This window comes from Ceratotherium simum, chromosome 8, assembly GCF_057802395.1.
Source record: "Ceratotherium simum simum isolate JZ-2026a chromosome 8, ASM5780239v1, whole genome shotgun sequence".
NCBI lineage: Eukaryota > Metazoa > Chordata > Mammalia > Perissodactyla > Rhinocerotidae > Ceratotherium > Ceratotherium simum.
Window position 1 is genome coordinate 71,018,392 of NC_141907.1, and position 21,534 is coordinate 71,039,925.

At 35.6% G+C, this 21,534-nt stretch overlaps 1 protein-coding gene across 14 annotated transcripts in view; it reads left to right on the plus strand.

Moving 5' to 3' along the window:
* Window positions 1–21,534, plus strand: part of PTPN13 (protein tyrosine phosphatase non-receptor type 13) — a 210,396-nt gene that overhangs the window by 46,014 nt on the left and 142,848 nt on the right. For 13 of the 14 annotated variants that reach the window (XM_014787858.2, XM_087434547.1, XM_014787859.2 and 10 more), the window contains exon 2: window positions 9,497–9,616. The exons of the other annotated variant lie outside the window; for it this stretch is intronic. In XM_014787858.2, coding sequence (XP_014643344.1) covers window positions 9,502–9,616 — 115 coding nt within the window. In that variant the 5' untranslated portion in view covers window positions 9,497–9,501. The remainder of the gene's footprint in view (window positions 1–9,496; window positions 9,617–21,534) is intronic. 14 annotated transcript variants of the gene reach the window in all.

A 21,534-nucleotide genomic window follows, 5' to 3' on the forward strand; every position in this document is an offset into this window, starting at 1 on the left:
TTCGCTTGGAAATCTCCTCAGCTATCGAGCTTTGTCACTTATAAGTTCTGCTTTCCGTATCACTGCAGGGCACAACGTCTCCAGGCTTTCTGCCACTACGTAGCAAGGATCCCCCTTCCTTCACTTTCCAGTAACATGTCTCTTATTTCCTTCTGAGCCCTCACCAGCAATGTCCAGATGTCTGTTAAAAATCTGTTCAAGGCAAGTTAGGTATTCTCTATCATGCTTCTCAAAATTCTTCCAGCGTCTGCTCACTGTCCGATTCTTTTTTTTTTTTTTTTTTTTTAAGATTTTATTTATTTTATTTTTCCCCCCAAAGCCCCAGTGGATAGTTGTATGTAGTAGCTGCACATCCTTCCAGCTGCTGCATGCGGGACTCGGCCTCAGGATGAACGGAGAAGCGGTGCCTCGATGCGCACCCGGGATCCGAACCCGGGCCACCAGCATCGCAGCGCGCGCACTCAACCACCAAGCCACAGGGCCGGCCCATCACTGTCCGATTCTAAAGTCACTCCCACATTTTTCCTTATTGTTACAGCAGCATCCCACTTTTAGGTACCAAAATCTGTATTAGTTTTCTCTTGCTGTGTAACAAATTACCACAAATTTAGTGGCTTAAAGCAACACAAATTTATCATCTCACACTTCTTGTTGCTCAGGAGTCTGAGTACAGATTGGCTGGTTCACCTTTTCGGGATCTCACCAGACTGGAATCAAGGTGTCAGCTGGGACTTCAGTGCCATCTGAGGCTCAGAGTCCTATGTCAGGCTCACTGGTTGTTGGTAGAATTGAGTTTCTTTTGTGGTTATAGAACCATTTTCTTGCTGGTGGTTGGCTGGGGTGTATGCTGTCAGCTCCTAGAGGCCACCCTCAGGTCCTGCCGTGTGCCCCCTACCTAGGCAGTTCACAACGTGGAAGGAATCTTGAGGGCAATCTCGGAATTCTGCCTGCCATGTTAATTTGTTTACTACAGTATAAAGGGCAAATATGAATTTTTTACTTGGTCTTTTCTGCTTTATACATATTTTTTTTCTTTAGTGGCTGTCCACTCTGAGATATTTTAAGTCTACATTTCTTAAGGAAGACCAGCAAGTATCCTAAAGCAATGAACTTAACAAAAGTCACTGGGTGGGGAGGAGGAGTGATATAGAAAGACAATACTCAAGACCAAAATTCTCTCAGTACATTGTTTTCTGTTAGTACCTCTCAGCTGGTGAGAAGAAATATAACACATGTGAAATTAGGAATTTCCCCTTCCATTTTACTTTTCTCCTGAATTTAAATGATACAGAGAGGGATTGAAGAATTCCAGAGTTTTTCTTCTGGTTTTTTGAAGCTGTCCTTTGAAAGCAGGGACCAGGCATAGATGATTTCTATTTAGATAAGTATTGACGTGAGCCAGAGGTCCAGAAAGGCAATTTAGACTTGTGTTTGTTTTCATTTCTCCTCTCTCATTGGGAAAGTATAATGGAAAAGTTGACAAATGTTGAGCATTACTCCAACTTCAATAAAAATGTTTAGACATAGGCTGCTTTCTACCTTGAGGCAACATCCAATTAAACCTTCACTGAATTTCATCTCTTTTTCTCTTTAAAAACCCTAATTCTTTCTTAGTTTTTACTAACTATACTTTTTTTTAATAATTTTATTTATTTATTTTTCCCCCAAAGCCCCAGTAGATAGTTGTATGTCATAGTTGCACATCCTTCTAGTTGCTGTATGTGGGACGTGGCCTGAGCATGGCTGGAGAAGCGGTGCGTCGGTGCGCGCCCTGGATCCGAACCCGGGCCGCCAGCAGCGGAGCGTGCGCACTTAACCACTAAGCCACAGGGCCGGCCCTTTACTAACTATATTAGGCACTAATATTTTTTCTGTACTACCTCATCTATACATAACCCTAACGGAAATAAATATTCCTGTATTTATTTTATTAGGGAGATTAGCTTTTAGTCTTCTAAGCTCTAATAGTGCTTTTATTGTTTCTACTCTGTATACGTCTGTCTTGGCATTGACCATTCTGGATTATCAGTTGAAAGGTAGAAATAATTTCACATTATTTAAAGTGTCCTGTAATTATTGTAATTATCATTTCAGCTCTAAATTCTTTAGGAAATGGAAAGTTGAGAGAAAAACAAAAGATTACTACCTTTATTAATGGATTCGTAAAAAAGTGATTGTGGGGGCCAGCCCGGTGGCATAGCGGTTAAGTTCGTGCACTCCGCTTTGGCAGCCACGGATTCGTGGGTTTGGATCCTGAGTGTGGATTGACGCACTGCTTGTCAAGCCATGCTGTGGTGGCATCCCATGTAAAGTAGAGAGAGATGGGCACAGATGTTAGCCCAGGGCCAGTCTTCCTCAGCAAAGAGAGGAGGATTGGCAACGGATGTTAGCTCAGGGCTAATCTTCCTCACCAAAAAAAAAGTGATTGTGTTATCAATCCACAAATTCTAACTTTAATAACATGTCAGTTACATGGCGTCTTAGATGTGCTTTGGCTATTTGAGGAGGGAAGATCTCCGGCTTTAGCCATGGATTTTGGTTTCTTTAGTTTTATAGATTTTTTTTTAAATAGGAGAAGTTAACTTTTAGAAAACAAATCTTTTTTTCTTCTCTTTCTTTCTTTCTTTTTTTTTTATAGCATGTGTTACCTGAAGTTAGGGCTTGGTTTCTTCTGACAAAAAAAACACAAAAACCGAGTCCTGGCTGTGGTCAGGTTTAGTTTTTTCTCTTTTTAACAGCTTTATTGAGGCATAATTGACATGTAATAAACTATACATATTTAAAGTATACAATTTGATAAATTTTGACATATGTATGCACCTGTGAAACTATCATCACGCTCAAGATAATGAACATGTCCATCATCTTCAAACATTTTCTCATCATGCCCTTTTGTACACCGTCACTCTCAGATGCCTCTCCATAGGGCAGTGCCAGCCTCAGGCAACTGATCTGCTTTCTGTAACTGTAAATTGGTTTGTATTTTGTACAAAAGTAATCATAAAGCATGTACTCTTTTTATTTTTATAATCTAGCTTCCTTTACTCAGCATAATTATTTTGAGATCCATATTGTTGCATGTATCAATAATAGTTCATTCCTCTTTATTGCTGATTAATATTCCATTGTGGGAACATACTAAAATCTGTTTATCTGTTCACCTGTTGAACATTTACCTGTTTCTGGTTTTTGGCTGTTACAAATAAAGCTGCTATGAACATTTGTGTATAAATCTTCGTATGGATATTTGCTTTAATTTCTATTGGGTAAATACCTTGGAGTGGAACGGCTAGATCATATGGTAGGCATATATTTAACTTTTTAAAAAACTGTTTTAACAAACAGTTTCCCAAAGGGTACATTTTACATCCCCACTAGCAATGTATGCGAGTTCCACTTCCTCCACATCCTTGTCAACACTTAGCATGGTCAGTCTTTTTCATTTTAGTCATTCTGATAGCTATGTACTGATGTCTTGTTTTAATTTTCATTTCCCTAATGACTAATGATATTGAGCATCTTTTCATGTGCTCATTTGCCATCCATATATATTCTTTGATGAAGTGTCTTGAAATCTTTTGCCCATTTAAAAAAAAATTTGATTGTTTTCCTATTATTGTGTTTTAATAGTTCTTTATATATTCTGGATACAAATCCTTTATCAGTTATGTGATCAGCAAATATTTTTCTTTAATTTGTGGCTTTTCTTTTTATTCTTTTAACAGTTCTTTTCAAAGAGTGGAGATTTTAATTTTGATGAAGTCTGATTTATCATTTTTTTCTTTGTAGATCACACATTTGATGTTGTATCTAAGAAAACTTTGTCTAACCCAGGATCACAATGATTTTCTCCTAACTTTTTTTTTTTTTGATTGGCCCTGAGTTAACATCTGTTGCCACTCTTCCTCTTTTCACCTCAGGAAGATTGGCCCTGAGTTAACATCTGTGCCAGTCTTCCTCTCTCTTTTTGTATGTGGGATGCCACCACAGCATGGCTTGATGAGTAGTGTAGGTCTGCGCCTGGGATCCAAACCCGCAAACCCGAGGCTGCCGAAGCGGAGCGCGCGAACTTAACCACTATGCCACCTGGCCGGCTCCTCTCCTAACTTTTGAAAATGGCCTCCAAGGTATTACTGTACACAGAAAAGCTTATTGAAAATTAATTTTTAATTAATATTCTTATTAAATGAAAGATTCTAAAACCTAGTTCTTAAGCTTCTAAGATCAGTTTAACTATTTTATTGTAGTTGTAGATGTAAAAAATTTTAATAGTCATTTTTCAGGGGCCCTTTGACTAAGTGTATAATTTCATTTTCAAAATTTGTTAATTGAACTCCCTTAAATATTTTAAACTGCATTCATACAATTAAAAGCCGATTTTTTAAGTGTTTCAGTTGTCTGACTGACAAAAAAGCTTCCTAGGTACTTCAATAAATCTTCTAGTGAATTAAAACATAAGTATGTTAACACTTAAGTCTCTTGTATGTCCCAGTGGTATTTTATACATTTTAAAATACAAGTCATTTTCTCAATTACGTTATTTAAATTGGAATCTCAAGGCTAATCTGTTATTCTAACTGACCTATTTCTCTTAAATGTTATAAACAGCTGAAATACCAAATATGTACAGATTCTTTAAGAAAATATTAATAGATGGACTTTCTTCTCTTAAAATTTTATGAACGTAATTGTGAATCTTCTTGGGTTAAAAGATGCTTACAATTTTGGCAGTTGTCTTCTCAACTCACTATAGTTTCTTAATAACCAAAGAAGTCCTTAGCCAGGATGCTGAGTGGATCTTTGCCCAAAACTAGTGGCACACATAGACCTCTATTTTATAGTTGCTTTCTTCTTGAAACACAGTACTCTTACAGCCCTACTTCCTTAGAATCAATTTAAACATTCCTAATTCATTAGTCTACCCCCAGACAGGTTGTTTTATCTCTTGATTGGCTTCAGTTAATCTATTTACTGTTTCATTCTGTTTGGAATCACTTGTATGTGCTTCCCATTTGTGAGTGCCACAAATCCTGCAGGATTAAAATGACATCTGTTAGAATCCCTTCGTGGCTTTGTCTGACTTTGTGGACACAGTTTTAAGGTCATGACAATAATACTTATGTTATAACCAAAAACATAATAATGATTCTGGTTTGTAATATAGTTAATTTTTCTTATTTGAAAGTCTTTCTGAAAATTCAGTTATTAAGTAGCCTACCACTTTCAAGGAAATAAAAATGAATAATATGGTTACGTTTATTATAAAGCACCTTCTTGGTAGTAAAATAATGCTGGTCATTATCTGCACCCCAAGTTATCTAGTACTGTGTCTAAAGGAAACAATTGAGGTAATAAACTCTTAAGAATTTTCATAACTAATTGTTTCTCTCGTCTATTTGTTGACTCCAAGCTTTTTTTTCTCCACTTCCTTTTTTTTTTTGATCCCTCTTACACTTCTGTCTTTCTTTTATTTCCTATCTTCTCTTTTCTTTCAGAGCTAATGATCTGGAAAGCTTTAGTAAAGATAAATAAAAATAACTGAGAGAGAGATGATGATGGTAGACAATTGCCAAACTTGGTGATGGTAGACAATTTATAAGTTATAGTTTTGTTGTTTGATTGTTGATTTTTAGAAAACTGCTTTAATATTACTAAAGTCTTGAGATTGAGTGATTACGGGGGTGAGGCAATTTTTAAAAATCTTAAACCTCTTTTCTAGCAAAGCTATAAATTAAAACTGTCAAATCTATTTTGTTAGCTAGATGGTATTGCTTTAAAAAACATGTTCCTTCTATGTTTTGAAGTACCAACAACTTCCAGCCAGAGATGCATAGAGATCCTACACTGAATAGACAAAAAATTTTAAAAAATAAAAATTAACAGAATCCTTTGAATAGGCCCTGATAAACACTTTTTATGTGCCTCTTGGCCATCTGTTAAAGAAACTTTGTGATGTAAGAGATTCTTTAAAATTAACAGAGAATTAATAAAATACAGTTCAGACTTGATTGAATCAAGCAACAGAGGTATAATTAGTAATCTTTGTAGATAAAAAAATCAAGCACTGAAGAAATTCTGTTGTATTGAGAAGTTACTTTTACTTTTTTATTTTTTTGTTTAGAGGAAATAATTATATTTTAAAAACCAATTTCTTTAAAAATAAGTAAAAACCAGTATCTTAAGATTTAAAGCTCTTGTGTGTGATGTATTTATCATGAGCTTTACAATGGCACACATAAGGTGTAATCATAAGCAACTTATGTTGTCCATTACTGTTCTTTCTTTTCCTCCCTTCCCTCCCTCCTTCTTTCCCTCCTGAGAGGAAGTTCTTCCCTTGCCTCTGTATAAAAACTCTGGTCCAGGGGCCAGCCCGCTGGTGTAGTGGTTAAGTTTGTGCGCTCCACTTTGGCGGCCTGGGCTTCATAGGTTCAGATCCTGGGCGAGGACCTGTGCACCGCTTATCAAGCCATGCTGTGGCAGGTGTCTCACATATGAAGTAGAGGAAGATGGGCATGGATGTAGCCCAGGGCCAATCTTCCTCAGCAAAAAGAGGAGGATTGGCAACAGATGTTAGTTCAGGGCTAATTTTCCTCACTAAAAAAAAAACAACAACAAAAAAACCTCTGGTCCACAATTCTCTCCTTGCTCTTTGATAATAATAACTACATTCACTTAAGTTGAAAACACAATGTCAATTCAGTAATTAAAAGTGCCTAGTCAGTGTATTAATCAATATTTCAATCTTCATTCAAAGCTAAAACTGTTCCTTCCCCTAGCAGGGGTTAGCTATAGGTGGGAGGAAGTGTGATAGGCTTTTCTTTTTGTTGCTTGTCCTCACTCACAAGTTGCTATATCTAATTCCACCAAGATTTAAACTGGGGGAAGGAAGAAAGGTAGAGAAGAAATCAATTTTTTACCTGACTCCTGTTGTAAAATGGCTTCACTCTTTTTAAACTTGATATATGCTTAAGGCTGATCCTTATGTGTACTTTTGTGGGTTCTTCAGAGTCCTTCCTGTGACACTTTAAAAAATTTTTCCTCCTACTAGCCAATGCTTAATTATTCTTCTTCCTCTTTCTCCTCCTCTTCCTCCCCTCCCTCCTCAGTCTTCCTTCCTCTTCTTTCCTCCTCCTCACCCTCTTCCTCCTTCTGGTGGTACTCTGGCAACCTCAGGTGGTACCCTAGGTAGGAATGTTTTTTTAACAGCTTTATGAGTAGTTAGCTCCCAATAGGGCGTGTTTCCTCACTCCGACTCTCTTGTGTGCCCTCTCTTCCCTCTGGCTGCTGCCTCAGAGTGATAGCCAAAGCCTTTGGATTCCTAAAGTATCAGGCACAAGTCTGTGTGGCGTCCTCCCTAACTCCAGGGAACAGGTATCAAGCACTCCAAGGGTCCCGTTGAAGCCTCTTTCATGGCTTCAAGGGTTTGAAGTTAAACAAAGGCACCTTCCTACACCATTCCTGCTTTGGGGGAGGCATGAAAATCAGCACAACTCCCTTCAAAGAAATTCTCCTTACGCAATTTTCTCTTTGCTCTTTACCTTGTGTGTAGGCTTTAGAGCTGATCTAACCGGTTCTCAGACATATTACTTGGGAAATTTGCTACAGTGTAGTCTTTCTCACAAGTCATGTTGGTATCTGTTTGCTAATAGTATCTTCATGCCTCTTTTGAAACTTCCAATTTAGTATAGTTTTTTAGGTAGACGATAACTCAGATATCTCTTAAAAAGGAATGAAGCTTCTATTTTTTCCCCTTTGATAAACCTGCTATCATATAATAAAGTAGAAGAGAAATCTAGAGAATTTTGATGGTGGGGGAAGGGGTCTGAATAAGTAATCACACTTCTTGTACAAGCTAAATAAAAACTCTTTTGGCTTTTTCAAAGCAAAATCGTCTATCTTCCCTTTTGACTACCACGTGGTGCATTTAAGTAGACACCCCTCAAGGCAGACTCCAAGCATAAAATGCTATAGTAAACACTTGAAAAAGAAAGTGACAGGACAAGTCTGGCCTCATTTGTAGCTGGAGTAGCTTTTTTTCAGTCTCAAAGTATCATAAATGTAAATTAGAAAATACTAGTTTTTCTTGTTAGTTGAGTAAACCAAGTCAACTGTTATCTAAAACAGATGTGTTTTTTTATAGGTTAATTTTAAAATTTAATGAAGGATATAATTACAGAAAATAAGTGTTCAACACTTTCCACTCCCTCTAGCTTCTTTTTCAAACCCACCTTCTTCTGCCTACCAACAGACGTACATTGCACATTATGTTTGTTTATTTATTTATTTATTATAATTTTATTTATTTATTTTTTTCCCCCCAAAGCTCTAGTAGATAGTTGTATGTCATAGCTGCACATCCTTCTAGTTGCTATATGTGGGATGCGGCCTCAGCATGGCCAGACAAGCGGTGCATCGGTGCGCGCCTGGGATCGAACCCCAGGCCGCCAGCAGCGGAGCACGCACACTTAACCGCTAAGCCACGGGGCCAGCCCTGCACATTATGTTTAAATGGGTTTGGTTTGGGTAGAAATCTTAGTGATCATTGTAAAGAGCAATTTTCTTTTCAAGGAGTATCAATTCAGGAAAATTTATGTAGGAGGATTTTGACTAGCTGCATTTCATTTCCCCATTCCACAATGAAAACAGGATTATTGAGCCCCACAGAAAACCTTAAATTTTACCCGTATATTACCTACTTAATTGATTGCTGTTGAAAAAATTGACCCCACAAAAACGTCACCACAGAGGCACCTTTCTGATCTTTCAACTTCTGTAGAGTCTTTAGGTTACAAAGCATGTTTACACATGTAACTTTTTGCCTCGTCATAGCCACCCCAAAATGGCATCATCATTATTATTATTCCCATGTAACAGGTGGGAAACGGAGATTTAGAGATGAAATGACTTTCTGAGGGGCAAATGGTGAGTTGGGAGCAAAACTGACTCCAAAAATAGTTAAGTCCATTCAGTGCAAAATTTACAGTTATAGTATATATATTATAGATATAGAAATCAATTAATGAATGGAAGAAATGTGTTCCATCTTATTCCCAAATTCCCCCACCATGACTGTAGGGTTTCCTCTCTGTTTTTGTCTACTCTTTTTACCTGGGATGGATAGGATGAAACCTGGAACTGTAATCCGAAAGGCTTTCAGTTCCATCTGGCTGTTTGGTTTAATCATCTGCACTTTGGTGCCTCCTGGTATCATGATGTCTGTCTTCTCCCGCAAAGTAGTCGCCACCACTATTCTTCAGTTCTGTCTCTGAGGTAGACCCTCTTGGGCTAGGGTAAGTGATTGTTATGAAGATTTTTTCCTCCAATTCCTTTACCCTCTATGGGTTTAGGCTGTAGGATTATATTTAGATTGAAGCCCATCTTGTGAAATTAGATAGACAGGGACCTCATAGTGTCTCATTGCTGATGCAGAACTTTCACTACTGCAAGTGCAATGAAGTTGCTGATGTGTAGACCATCTGTTACCTTTGTTTCCTAGGTAATATGCACGTGTCACTAGCAGAGGCCCTGGAGGTTCGGGGTGGACCACTGCAGGAGGAAGAAATATGGGCTGTATTAAATCAAAGTGCCGAAAGTCTCCAAGAATTATTCAGAAAAGGTAAGTTTTTAAAAAAAAATTTTTTTTGAGTGTCGGGTAGCTGAGAAACAGATAAGAGGGTGGTAGAAAGGAATACTTCCTTATATCTCTCTTAGGGCTAAATAAGCTCAGATCTTGTCTACCTTCATTTGAACATCTTCTATGTGCCTGATATTGTGCTAGGCACTGAAAATGTAATGGTGATCAAAACCAAAAACATTCTCTGTCTGTCTGGAGCTCACAGTCCAGTATGGAAAATAGCTATTAATAAAATATTTGTATAAACAAATGTAAAAAATGCAACCAGGATAAGGACTACAAAGGAGGTGATTCATTGATTCTATGGGAACCCATAATAGGAGGATTTGACCTGGTTATGGAGAAGAAAAGGAAGGCTTCCCTGCACAAGTCACCCCTGAGCTAAAACCTGAAAGAAGAGTAGAAGAAAAACATTCCTGGCAGAGAAAATAATACGTGCATCATTGTAACTCTAAATTGGGATAATGTGGATGGAATAACCAGTTTGGTGCTTCCCTATAGAGGTGGTCACCTGGCCAAATGGTTGTGTGGCATTTTGGAGCTGGAAAGTTGGGGAGTCACCCTTTGGTTGTCCAAAAACATTTGATACCATGCTGAAAAGCTCCACATGAAGATGGTGTTTGCCGTTCACACTACATGGGTAACACCTGTTTGGAACAGTAGGCGAAGAAATCAAGCTTTGTGTAAAGGAAGAATTCATCTTTAAAATTGATTTGAATGAATTAATCAGGTACAATAAATGTGACAGAAATAAGGGTGGATATGAGGGTGGTAATAGTTCTCAAAGTGTGGTCCCTGGATGAGTAACATCAGCATCACTTGAAGACTTGTTAGAAATGCAGATACTTAGGCCCATACTAGACCTACTGAATAAGAAACCCTAAGGGTGAAGCCCAGCAGTTTGTGTTTTAACAAGTCCTTAAGGATATTCTGCTGCATGTTCAAGTTTGAGAATCATTATACGATTGAATTGCTGAAGACCAGGAGCCATGGGAATCTTTTGGAAGGTATAGGGGTGACTGATTGAGTACAGGAAAGTTTAGAGCACAGGGGAAGAGTATTTGGGGACAGATGGTAAGGCTTTGTTGTTTTCTAGTCTAGGGACAGAAACTTAAAACAGTGTTAGGGCCCACTTGATTCTGCTGTTACCTAGATGTTTGAAGATCTCTGATTAGAGTTCAGATTAATCTAAAGAAAATTTATTCATTTTATCTGATGCTACTTACCTAAAATCTAGCTATTTTAAGTAGAGCTTGTTGCTTTGCTTCATTTTAATTTTTCAGAAAGTTTTCAGAAAATTTGAAAGTATAGGCATTCCAGAGTATAGAGCAGAGAGCCATATACTCCAAAGATGTTGTTGAAGGAAGGGTATGTTGGCGGCTTTACTCAGTTAAGTAGCAATAGTCAATTAATATTTAAGAAACATCTCCTACTTGTGAGATATTGTGTGGAAGATCCCAATAAGTAGAAGGTGTCACTGTTGCCCTTAAGGGATTCATTCAGATCAGACAGATGCATGTGAAAAGTTTACTACTTGAAAATAGTGTGCCAAATGAGTGATTGAGACAATAAATACTACAGATGTTCAGAGGAGGGAGAGATAATACCTCTTTTTATTATACTAATGGCAGGATCACTGCCCTGGCCATGACTCATAGAATATAAAGCATTTTGCACACTGTGAGTACCTAAGGATTTTCCTTCTTTCAAATTTCGTAATGTTAATAGAGATTGAAAGTCTGAAGGTGAAGTACTTGTCATTGAGATGCAATTGTTGCATACATATTAGCACATTACAATAAAGAGACTTACTGGATGTGTTATAAAATTAATTGTGAGGCAGCTATAGCTCAAACACAGTCCACTGGGAGCTGGTTACCATAAGGTCTTCAGTCCAATTCACAGAGTGCCATCAGTGATGTAGAGAAATTAAATTTGGCTTCTTTGGCAGTCTAGAGATTACCAACTATTATGATTGACAATTGGAAATTTCTGTTTATTTGGAGGAAACTCATGCTTATTTGATTTAGTTTATCTGAAATCTAAGGTTTTTCATTCCTTGTATTTGATAACACAATGTCTTTTTGCCGCAAGTTCTTCTCCTGTTATAGCAAACTGAAGTAAAATAATTATAAGTTTGCTTATTTTGTGGATGAATGGTGTTGGTCTTAGTTCTCTAGTAAACACCTTTATGAATAACACTAGGAATGTTAGAGGGGAAAACGTAGGTAAAATACAGTGGTCTCTAAGAAGTTTGTTTTTCTAAAATGTGTTTTCCTCTCTTGGTTTTCTTTATCTTTCTATGTGTTACATAAATGTTGGTTTTGGTTTGGATGGATGGCTTTTTTCCCCTCTCTTCTTGAACTTGTATGTTGCTCCTGTGTCTTCTTCAGTGTATGAGTACAAGTTGATGTTCCTATGAATAGAATGCTAGAAGTAAGCGTTTCCAATGGGGGATTATTGAACACAGGTCAAGAAAATGATGTTTCTTCATCTTTTTGGGCCTCCTAGCAATTTAACACTTTAGCCATTTTAAAACCAAAATTATTATGGTTATTATTTGTAGAATAATGATATCTAATGATATCTATTGATACCTTACTGAAAGACACCATATTCAAATGAGTTTCTCTTCAGAGGAGGGAAAATGTAAAACTTTTTAAAAACATGTAATTTCAAGCATTTAGATGATGATGATGATGATGATGATTTGTTCTCTTTTTGTTATAAGTTTCTTAGTTTTATTGTCTTACAATTATTACTAAAATGTGCAATCTTTGTGATTACTTTTTAGAATTTTTTGAGATTTTGTTGTGGCCTTGCATTTGGTCTCTTTTTGTAAATATTCTGTTGGAATTTGAAGAGTGTGTATTTTCTGTTTCTCGGGTATAACTTAAGCTTGTTAATGTTTGTGCTTTTAAAATGTTCTATATCCTTATGTATTACTCTGTATACTTGATTGTCAAATTCTTAGGTTTAGTTAAAATCTCCCACTATAGGGGCTGGCCTGGTGGTGTAGTGGTTAACTTTGCGCTCTCTGATTTCGCAGCCCAGGATTCACAGGTTCAGATCCTGGGCGGGACCTACGCACCACCTATCAAGCCATGCTGTGGCAGGCATCCCACGTATAAAAAACTAGAGGAAGACGGGTGCGGATGTTAGCCTGGAGCCAATCTTCCTCAGCAAAAAGATGATGATTAGCAACAGATGTTAGCTCAGGGCTAATCTTCCTCACACACACACAAAAAAATCTCCCACTATAATTATGTTTTTGCCCGTCTTCTTCCTACTGTCATTATGTGTTTTCATGCTATTTTGTATGATACATATAATGACTAATGACTAGTTTAAATGGGCTGGATCTTTTATCAATGTAAAGTAAGCCTTTTTTTTTTTCCTTTTTACTACTCATTGCCTTAAATTCTATCTAGTCTGCTCTTTATAATGCTAGCTCTGCTTTTTTTCCTTGCCATTTACCTAGCATATCTTTCCTCCTTCCTTAATTTTCAAATCATCTGTATGGTAATTTTGGTGTATCTTGTAAATAGTAGATAGCTGAATTTTACTTTTTGCCTAGCTAAGGAGATGCTATTCTTTAATAAGGAAATTAAATATAACCATTGAAATAAAAGTTCTGAAGGAGTTTCATTAAGGATCCTCTCATATTATGACTTCCTAGTTATATACTTTTCAGTCCATCTTTTTTTTTTTTTTTAATTGAAGTATAGTTGACATACAATATTGTCTTCATTTCTGGTGTACAACATAGTGATTTGACATTTATTTACATTACAAAATGATCATGCTGATAAGACTAGTTACCATCTGTCATCATACAAAGTTATTACAATGTCATTTACTGTATTCCCTATGCTGTATATTACATCCCCATGACTTACTTATTTTTTGACTGGAAATTTGTACCTCTTATTCCATTTACCTATTTTACCCTTCCTCCCACCTCCGTCCCCTCTGGTAACCATCAGTTTGTTCTCTGTATCTGTGAGTCTGTTTCGGTTTTATTTGTTCATTTGTTTTGTTTTGTTTTGTTTTTTGGATTCCACGTGTGAGTGACACCATACAGTGTTCTTTCTCTGGCTTATTTCACTTAGCATAATACCCTCTAGATCCATCCATGTTGTCACAAATGGGAGGATTTCATTCTTTTTATGGCTGAATAATGTTCCGTTGTATATATATACTTCATCTTCTTTATCCGTTCATCTGCCGATGGACACTTAAATTGCTCCCATATCTTGGTTATTGTAAATAACGCTGCTATGAGCATAGGGGTGCTTATATCTTTTTGAATTAGTGTTGTCATTTTCTTTGGATAAATACCCAGCAATGGTATTGCTGGATCATATGGTAGTTCTATTTTTAATTTTTTGAGGAACCTCCATACTGTTTTCCATAGTGGTTGCACTAATTTACCTTCCCACCAACAGTGCACGAGGGTTCCCTTTCCTTCACATCCTCTCCAACACTTGTTATTTGTTGTCTTTTTGATAATAGCCATTCTGACAGGGTGAGATGATATCTCATTGTGGTTTTGATTTGCATTCCCTGATGATTAACGATGTTGAGCACCTTTTCATGAACTGTTGGCCATCTGTATGTCTTCTTTGAAAAAATGTCTGTTTAGGTCCTCTGCCCATTTTTTAATTGGATTATTTGTTGTTTTTTTTTATATTGAGTTGTATGAGTTCTTTATATTGTTTGGATATTAACCCCTTATTGGATATATCATTTGCAAATATCTTCTCCCATTCAGTAGGTTGCTTTTTTGTTTTATTGATGGTTTCCTTTGCTATGCAAAAGCTTTTTAGTTTGGTGTAGTCCATTTGTTTATTTTTGCTTTGTTGCCCTTGCCTGAGGATACATATCCAAAAAAGTATTAAGAATGAAGTCAAAGAGTTTACTGCCTATGTTTACTTCCAGAGGTTTTATGGTTTCCACTCTTTATTTTTTAGGTCTTTGATCCATTTTGAGTTTATTTTTGTATACGGTATAAGAAAGTGGTCCTGTTTCATTCTTTTGCCTGTACCTGTCCAGTTTTCCAGGCACCATCTATTGAAGAGACTGTCTTTCTCATTATATATTCTTGTCTCCTTTGTCATAGATTAATTGACCATATAGGTGTGGGTTTATTTCTGGGCTCTTGATTCTGTTCCGTTGATCTATGTGTCTGTTTTTGTGCCAGTACTATACTCTTTTGTTTACTATAGCTTTGTAGTATAGTTTGAAATCAGGGAGCATAGAGGTATCATTACCCCAGCTTTGTTCTTCTTTTTCAAGATTGCTCTGGCTATTCAGGGTCTTTTGTGGTTCCATACAAATTTTAGGATTATTTGTTCTAGTTCTGTGAAAAATGCCATGGGTATTTTAATGGGGACTGCATTGAATCTGTAGATTGCTTTGGGTAGTATGAACATTTTAACAATATTAATTCTTTCAATCCATGAGCATGGTGTATCTTTGCATTTATTTGTGTTGTCTTCAATTTCTTTCATCAGTGTCCTATAGTTTTCAGTGTACAGATCTTTCATCTCTGTTAAATTTATTCCTAGGTATTTTATCCTTTTTGATATAATTGTAAATGGGATTGTTTTAATTTCTCTTTCTGATAGTTTGTTAGTATATAGGAATACAACTGATGTCTGTGTATTTATTTTGTATCCTGCATATTTACTGAATTTATTTATTAGTTCTAATAGTTTTCTGGTGGAATCTTTAGGGTTTTCTATATATATATACACACACATATATGTGTGTGTATATATATATAGTATCATGTCATCTGCAAATAATGACAGTTTTACTTTTTCCTTTCCAATTTGGATGATTTATTTCTTTTTCTTGTCTGATTGCTGTAGCTAGAACTTCCAATGCTATATTGAATAAGAGTGGTAAGAGTGGGCATCCTTGTCTTGTTGACATCCATCTCTCCTTGAAAGAGCTTTCAGCTTTTCACCATTGAGTGTGATGTTAGCTGTGGGTTTGTCAGATATGGCCTTTATTATGTTGAGGTATGTTCCCTCTGTACCCACTTTGTTAAGGGTTTTTAGCATAAATGGATGTTGAATTTTGTCAAATGCTTTTTCTGCATCTATCAAAATGATCATGTGATTTTTATTCTTTGGTTTGTTAATGTGGTTTATCATGTTTATTTTGTAAACATTAAACCATCCCTGCATCCCAGGAATAAATCCTACTTGATCATGGTGTATGCTACTTTTGACATATTATTGAATTCGGTTTGCTAATATCAGTCCACCTTATTAACTGATTGGGAAGCATAGTTTATGTACACATTTAAGTATTACCTTTTACATCATAGATGAACTCCTGCAGTGGCTAAGTGGTCCTAGATGATAAAAAACAATGCCATTCTCATACACATTCTGGATAATCTTTAGAACTGAAATTATTGCTGTCTTGGAAAAATTAGCTTACAGTTATATTAGTTGCCAAAAACAGTGGTGTTCTTTGTTGTTGTTTTAAGTTATAGAACTGTTCATCTTTGCAGAAAACAGATCTTTTGAATCTATGGGCTTCCGGGAGAGTGGTTGATTGGTTGTTGCTAAAATTGCCGCTTCATAACTATCAGAGGAAAAGACCCAATCCTTCTTGCTTAGGCAAAGATGTAAATCTCATATAAATCCCTTTATGTGTAATCATTTCTGGTTTTCTGTTTAATAAATAAATTAATAAATTAAATTAGTAAATTAAATAAACAGTTAAAAATAATACAATAAAGCATTTTGATAAAGAGAAGTGCTAAAAAACAAGCAAGGTTTATTGTCTAAATAAAAAAATTCAAAGAGTTGCCAGCCCGTGTCCTTGAAAAATTGAGAAGACCATATTGCATTTCTCACTGTTTATGGAAAACAAATTTGGATAAGGTTGCAGAGAGCAGGGCATATAGAATCCTTAGACTGTATTTTGTTGTAAACATTTGCTTACTATATGCATGAATGAAAACAACAAATTACTACAGATAGCTGAAACAAATATCAAATAAACTTCTCTGCTCTTCACTCCTTGAAAAGTGTTTAAAAATTAGAATTTGTAGGTACCTATTTAAAGAAACTCTTACTAGAGAATGAATGATCTATTATTTTATCAACAAAATTAAGTGACATGTTAAGTTCTCCCTTTTGTTGTTTTGTAGAATTGCTTTCATTGAATAAATACTTTCAGGGAAATTAATTCCCTTGCTACTGAAAGGAAAAAAATGTGTAAGAAATATATAAACTCAGAACCACACATACATATATACTTTTATTTATGGAATCAAACTCTTCAAACCGGAAAGATCTTTATCCATTTCACCTAATTATTTTTAGAGATAAGGAAACAAGGCCTGGTTTAAATGACTTAAAAGAATTAATATTGGCAGAGCAGAAATAATATAGGTATTTTAAAGTAAGTCTTTATGAGAAAACCTACTTAAAGCTGTAAAAGCACTTCATGTATACATGACAATCAAGTTTTAAAATTAATAGCTCTCATATGAGCATGGCAATAGGAAGCATGGCAACAGGATGTTTCCAAAATTGATAGGTGACAAAAGTGACATCACTTCAGATTCTAGAGATGTTAAAAGAATAAGGGAAAATTATGAACAAAGTTCTTGAAAAAAATTAAACAACTTACATGAAATGGACACCTTAAAAGAAACAAACTACGAAAGCTCCTTCAAGAAAAAGTAGACAACCTGAATTGCCCTATATATATTAAGATGATTTAATATACACAAAGAAAACTCCAGGCCCATATTGCTTCACTAGGGAATTCTAAAAATTTAAGGAAGAAGGAATAGCAATTCTATATCAAACACTTGAAGAAAATTGAAGAGAAAGAAATACTTCCCAACTCATTCTATGTGGCCAACATTAATATTAAAACAAAAAACATTAGTGAAAATAAAATTATAGAGCAATATACCTTATAAACATAGATACAAAAATTCTTAACAAATTTAATCCAGCAATATACAAAGATGGTAATACATCATGATCAATTAGATCCCAGGAATACAAGATTGATTTACCATTCACAAATCAATCAGTGTAATTCACTGAATTTACAAACTAAAGAAGCAAAATCATATGTTCATCTCAGTAGATGCAAAAAAAATTTTGATAAAATCTAACATCCATTCTGATGAAAACTCTCTGCCAACTAGGAATGGAAAGGAACTATCTCAACCTGATAAAGGGCATCTATAAAAAACCAGTAGCTAACATCATACTTAATGGTGAAACATTGGATATTTCCCCCTAAAATCAGGAATAAATCAAGAATGTCTGCTCTCATTACTTATATTCAACATTGTACTCAATGTTCTAACCAGTGCAGTAAGGCAATAAAAAGAAATTAAAGTCATCCAGATTAGAAAGAAAGAGGTAAAACTGTATTTATTTGAAAATGATGTAACTATCTACATGGAAAATTTGATAGAATCTACCAAAAAAGCCACTAGAACTAATAAGTGAGTTTAACAAGTTGCAGGATACAATATCAATATACGAAAACCAATTATATCTTTACATAGTAGCAATGAACAATCAGACATTGAAATTTTAAAAATACCATTTAAAAGTGATAAAAAATATCTGCAGTATGAACTGTGAATAAAAAACATGAAATAATTAGGAGCAAATCTGACAAAAGATGTGAAGACCTATTTAATGAAAACTAAAAAACAACGCTGAGACAAATGAGAGAGTGTGTAAATAAATGGAGAACTATGCTGTGTTCCTGGATCAAAAGACTTAATACTGTTGTAAGTATTCTCTAAATTGGTCTGTAGATTCAATCCAGTCCCAGCAGGCTTTTTTTTTAAGAAATTGATGAGTTGTTTCTAAAATCCGTGTAGAAATTCAGTGGACTTAGAATAGCCAAAACAACATTGAAAAAGAACAAAGTTGGGGGATTCATGCTACCTGATTTCAAGACTTATTATAAAGCTACAGTAATCAAAATAGACAGATTAATGGAACATTATAGAGTCTAGAAAGAGACCCATAGTTATATGGTCAATTATTTTCTGACAAAGATATAAAGGATGATCTTCTCCAAGAATGATGCTGTAACAATTGGGTATCCGTAGGCAGTGTTATGGGCTGCATTTTGTTTTCCCAAAAGTCTTATGTTAAAGTCCTAACTCCCAGTGCCTCAGAATGTGACTGTATTTGGAGACAGAGTTTTTAAAAAGGTAATTAAGTAAAAGTGAGATTATTAGAGTTGGCCCTAATCCATTATGACTGGTGTCCTTATAAGAAGAGTAAATTAGGACAGACACACAGAAGGAAGACCATGTGAAGACATGGGGAGAAAATGGCCACCTACAAGCCAAGGAGAGAAGGAGGCCTTAGAAGAAACCAACCCTAGTGGCACCTTCCTCTTAGACTTCTAAACTCCAGAAGTCTGAGAACCAAAATTCTGTTGTTGAAGCTACCTGGTCTGTGGTATTTGTAATGGCATCCCTAGCAAATTAATACAGGCAGAATGAAAAAAATAAAATATCTAGAAATGAAATATGTGGTGACTAAGTTCACAACTTCAGTTGAGATCTTAAACAACTGATTACACAAATCTTTTCTTTTTAAAGTTAAAGTTAAAGTTAGTAAACTGGACAGTAGTGCTGAGGAGATCACCTGGATATTAAAAATGTAAGGGAGTTTAGGTTCATGGAAGATTGAATGAGAAGGTCTAACGTATCCCTTACATGAGTTGCAGAAGGAAAAGTTGAGAGAATGGGAAACAGGATGAGAGAATGGAAAATATAATAGTAGAAAATTTTTGAGAATTGATAAAGTATATAGATCCTCATATTCTAGAAGCTTAAGTCATAGTCAAAATAAATAAAAATATATCCATACTGAGATTCATGGGATTGGAAGTACAGAACACTATAGATAAAGAGAAGATCTTTAAAGCAATCAGAAAAAGAAAGATGGATTACTTACAAAGAACAGACAATTAGGCTAATAGCGGACTTCTTAACGGCAACAATAGAATCAGAATTTGATAGAATATCATGTTAAAACTGCTATGAGAGTACTCCGTAATTATTTTTAAAAGAAAAAAGAAGGGGCCAGCCTGGTGGCCTAGTGGTTAAGTTTGGTGTGCTCTGCTTTGGCGGCCCAGGTTCAGTTTCTGGGTGTGGACCTACACCACTTGGCAGCAGCCATGCTGTGGCAGCAACCCACGTACAAAATAGAGGAAGATTGGCAATGGATGTTAGCTCAGGGCAAATCTTCCTCAGCAAAAAAAAAAAAAGAAAAAAGAAAAAAGAAAAAGTTATTAAAGAATGTAATTCAGGAGCCGGCCCTGTGACTTAGCGGTTAAGTGCTCACGCTCCCGCTCCGCTGCTGGTGGTCCGGGTTCGGATCCCGGGCGCGCACCGACGCACCACTTCTGCCGCCGTGCTGAGGCCGCGTCCCACATACAGCAACTAGAAGGACATGCAACTATGACATACAACTATCTACTGGGGCCTTGGGGGAAAAAAGGAGGAAGATTGGCAGTAGATGTTAGCTCAGAGCCTGTCTTCCTCAGCAAAAGGAGGAGGATTAGCATGGATGTTAGCTCAGGGCTGATCTCCCTCACAAAAAAAAAAAAATGTAATTCAACTTAGAAAAATGATGTCTAATGGAAATATATGTCATATATATAATTTAAAATTACCCAGGAGCCACATTAAAAAAGGTTAAAAAAGAGATAGATGACATTAATTTTAATAATATATTTAATCCAATATATTAAAAATAACATTTCAATATGTAATCAATATAAAAAGTATTAATAAGATGTATATTTTTTATACTGTCAAAAATATAAACAGATGTTTACACTCACAGCACATCTGCAGACTCTAAATTTCATCAAAAATACTTAGATTTCATAAAATATACTGATGAAAAAGTAGATTTACATATGTTACAAAACGTATTTACATAGTTGCTCCAAGCATACTTTAAAAAAATTTCCAATAACTGAGTATTCATTTTAAAATTTAAATTAAATTTAAAATTCAGTTCCTCACTAGGCCACATTTCAAGTTCTGAAAAGCCATATGTAGCTAATGGCTACTCTACTGGAGTGGGTAAGTAAAATTTAATGTCCTTCTAAACTGTAGTTCAAGAAAAAGGTCAAAACAAAAGCATTTTTGTACGAAAACAGAGTATTTACCATCAACAAACCTTCATTGAGGAAATTACTAAAAGACGTACTTCAGGAAGAAGAAAATTTAACCCAGAGGGAAGAAGAAGCCTTCAAGAAGGAATGATGAGCAAAAGAATTATTCAATTTGATGGTAAATCCAAATAAGCGTTGGCTGTATAAAAAAAAATCAGTAATAATGATGTCAAATTTAAAATTTTTCAGAAAATAACCTTTAGACTGGAGTAGATGATAGAAGTTAAAACAGTTTAAGGGTTTGATTCTGTTCATGAGAAATGTAGGTTTATTGACTTTAGAGTTTACATAGTCAAATATCTTTAAAGTTTGTAAGGATAATCACAAAACAAAAAGAAAACATAAAAACTTTCCATCTGGTAGAATCAAAGGAGAGTAAGTGACTCAATTAATGCATCAGAAGGGAAACAAAGCTCTGAACTTCAGATTGACTTCCTGGTTTATTTGTTTTGTTAAGCCTTTAGGAAATAAAGCAAGTTTTTATGAGTTAAAAGCTTTTGAGTATATCTTTGTATAGTCTATGCAGCTTTTAAAAGACCAAATCCTAATTAGTCTCTTTATACTACATTCCTAAGTATCTACAATCATAATTCTCTTGATCAACAGGGTGTATCAGTTGTCTTTGACATGCTGCGTCTTGCCTTGCCTTCATAAGACCAGAATTAACAGGTCCTTCAAGTTAAATGTGTTTG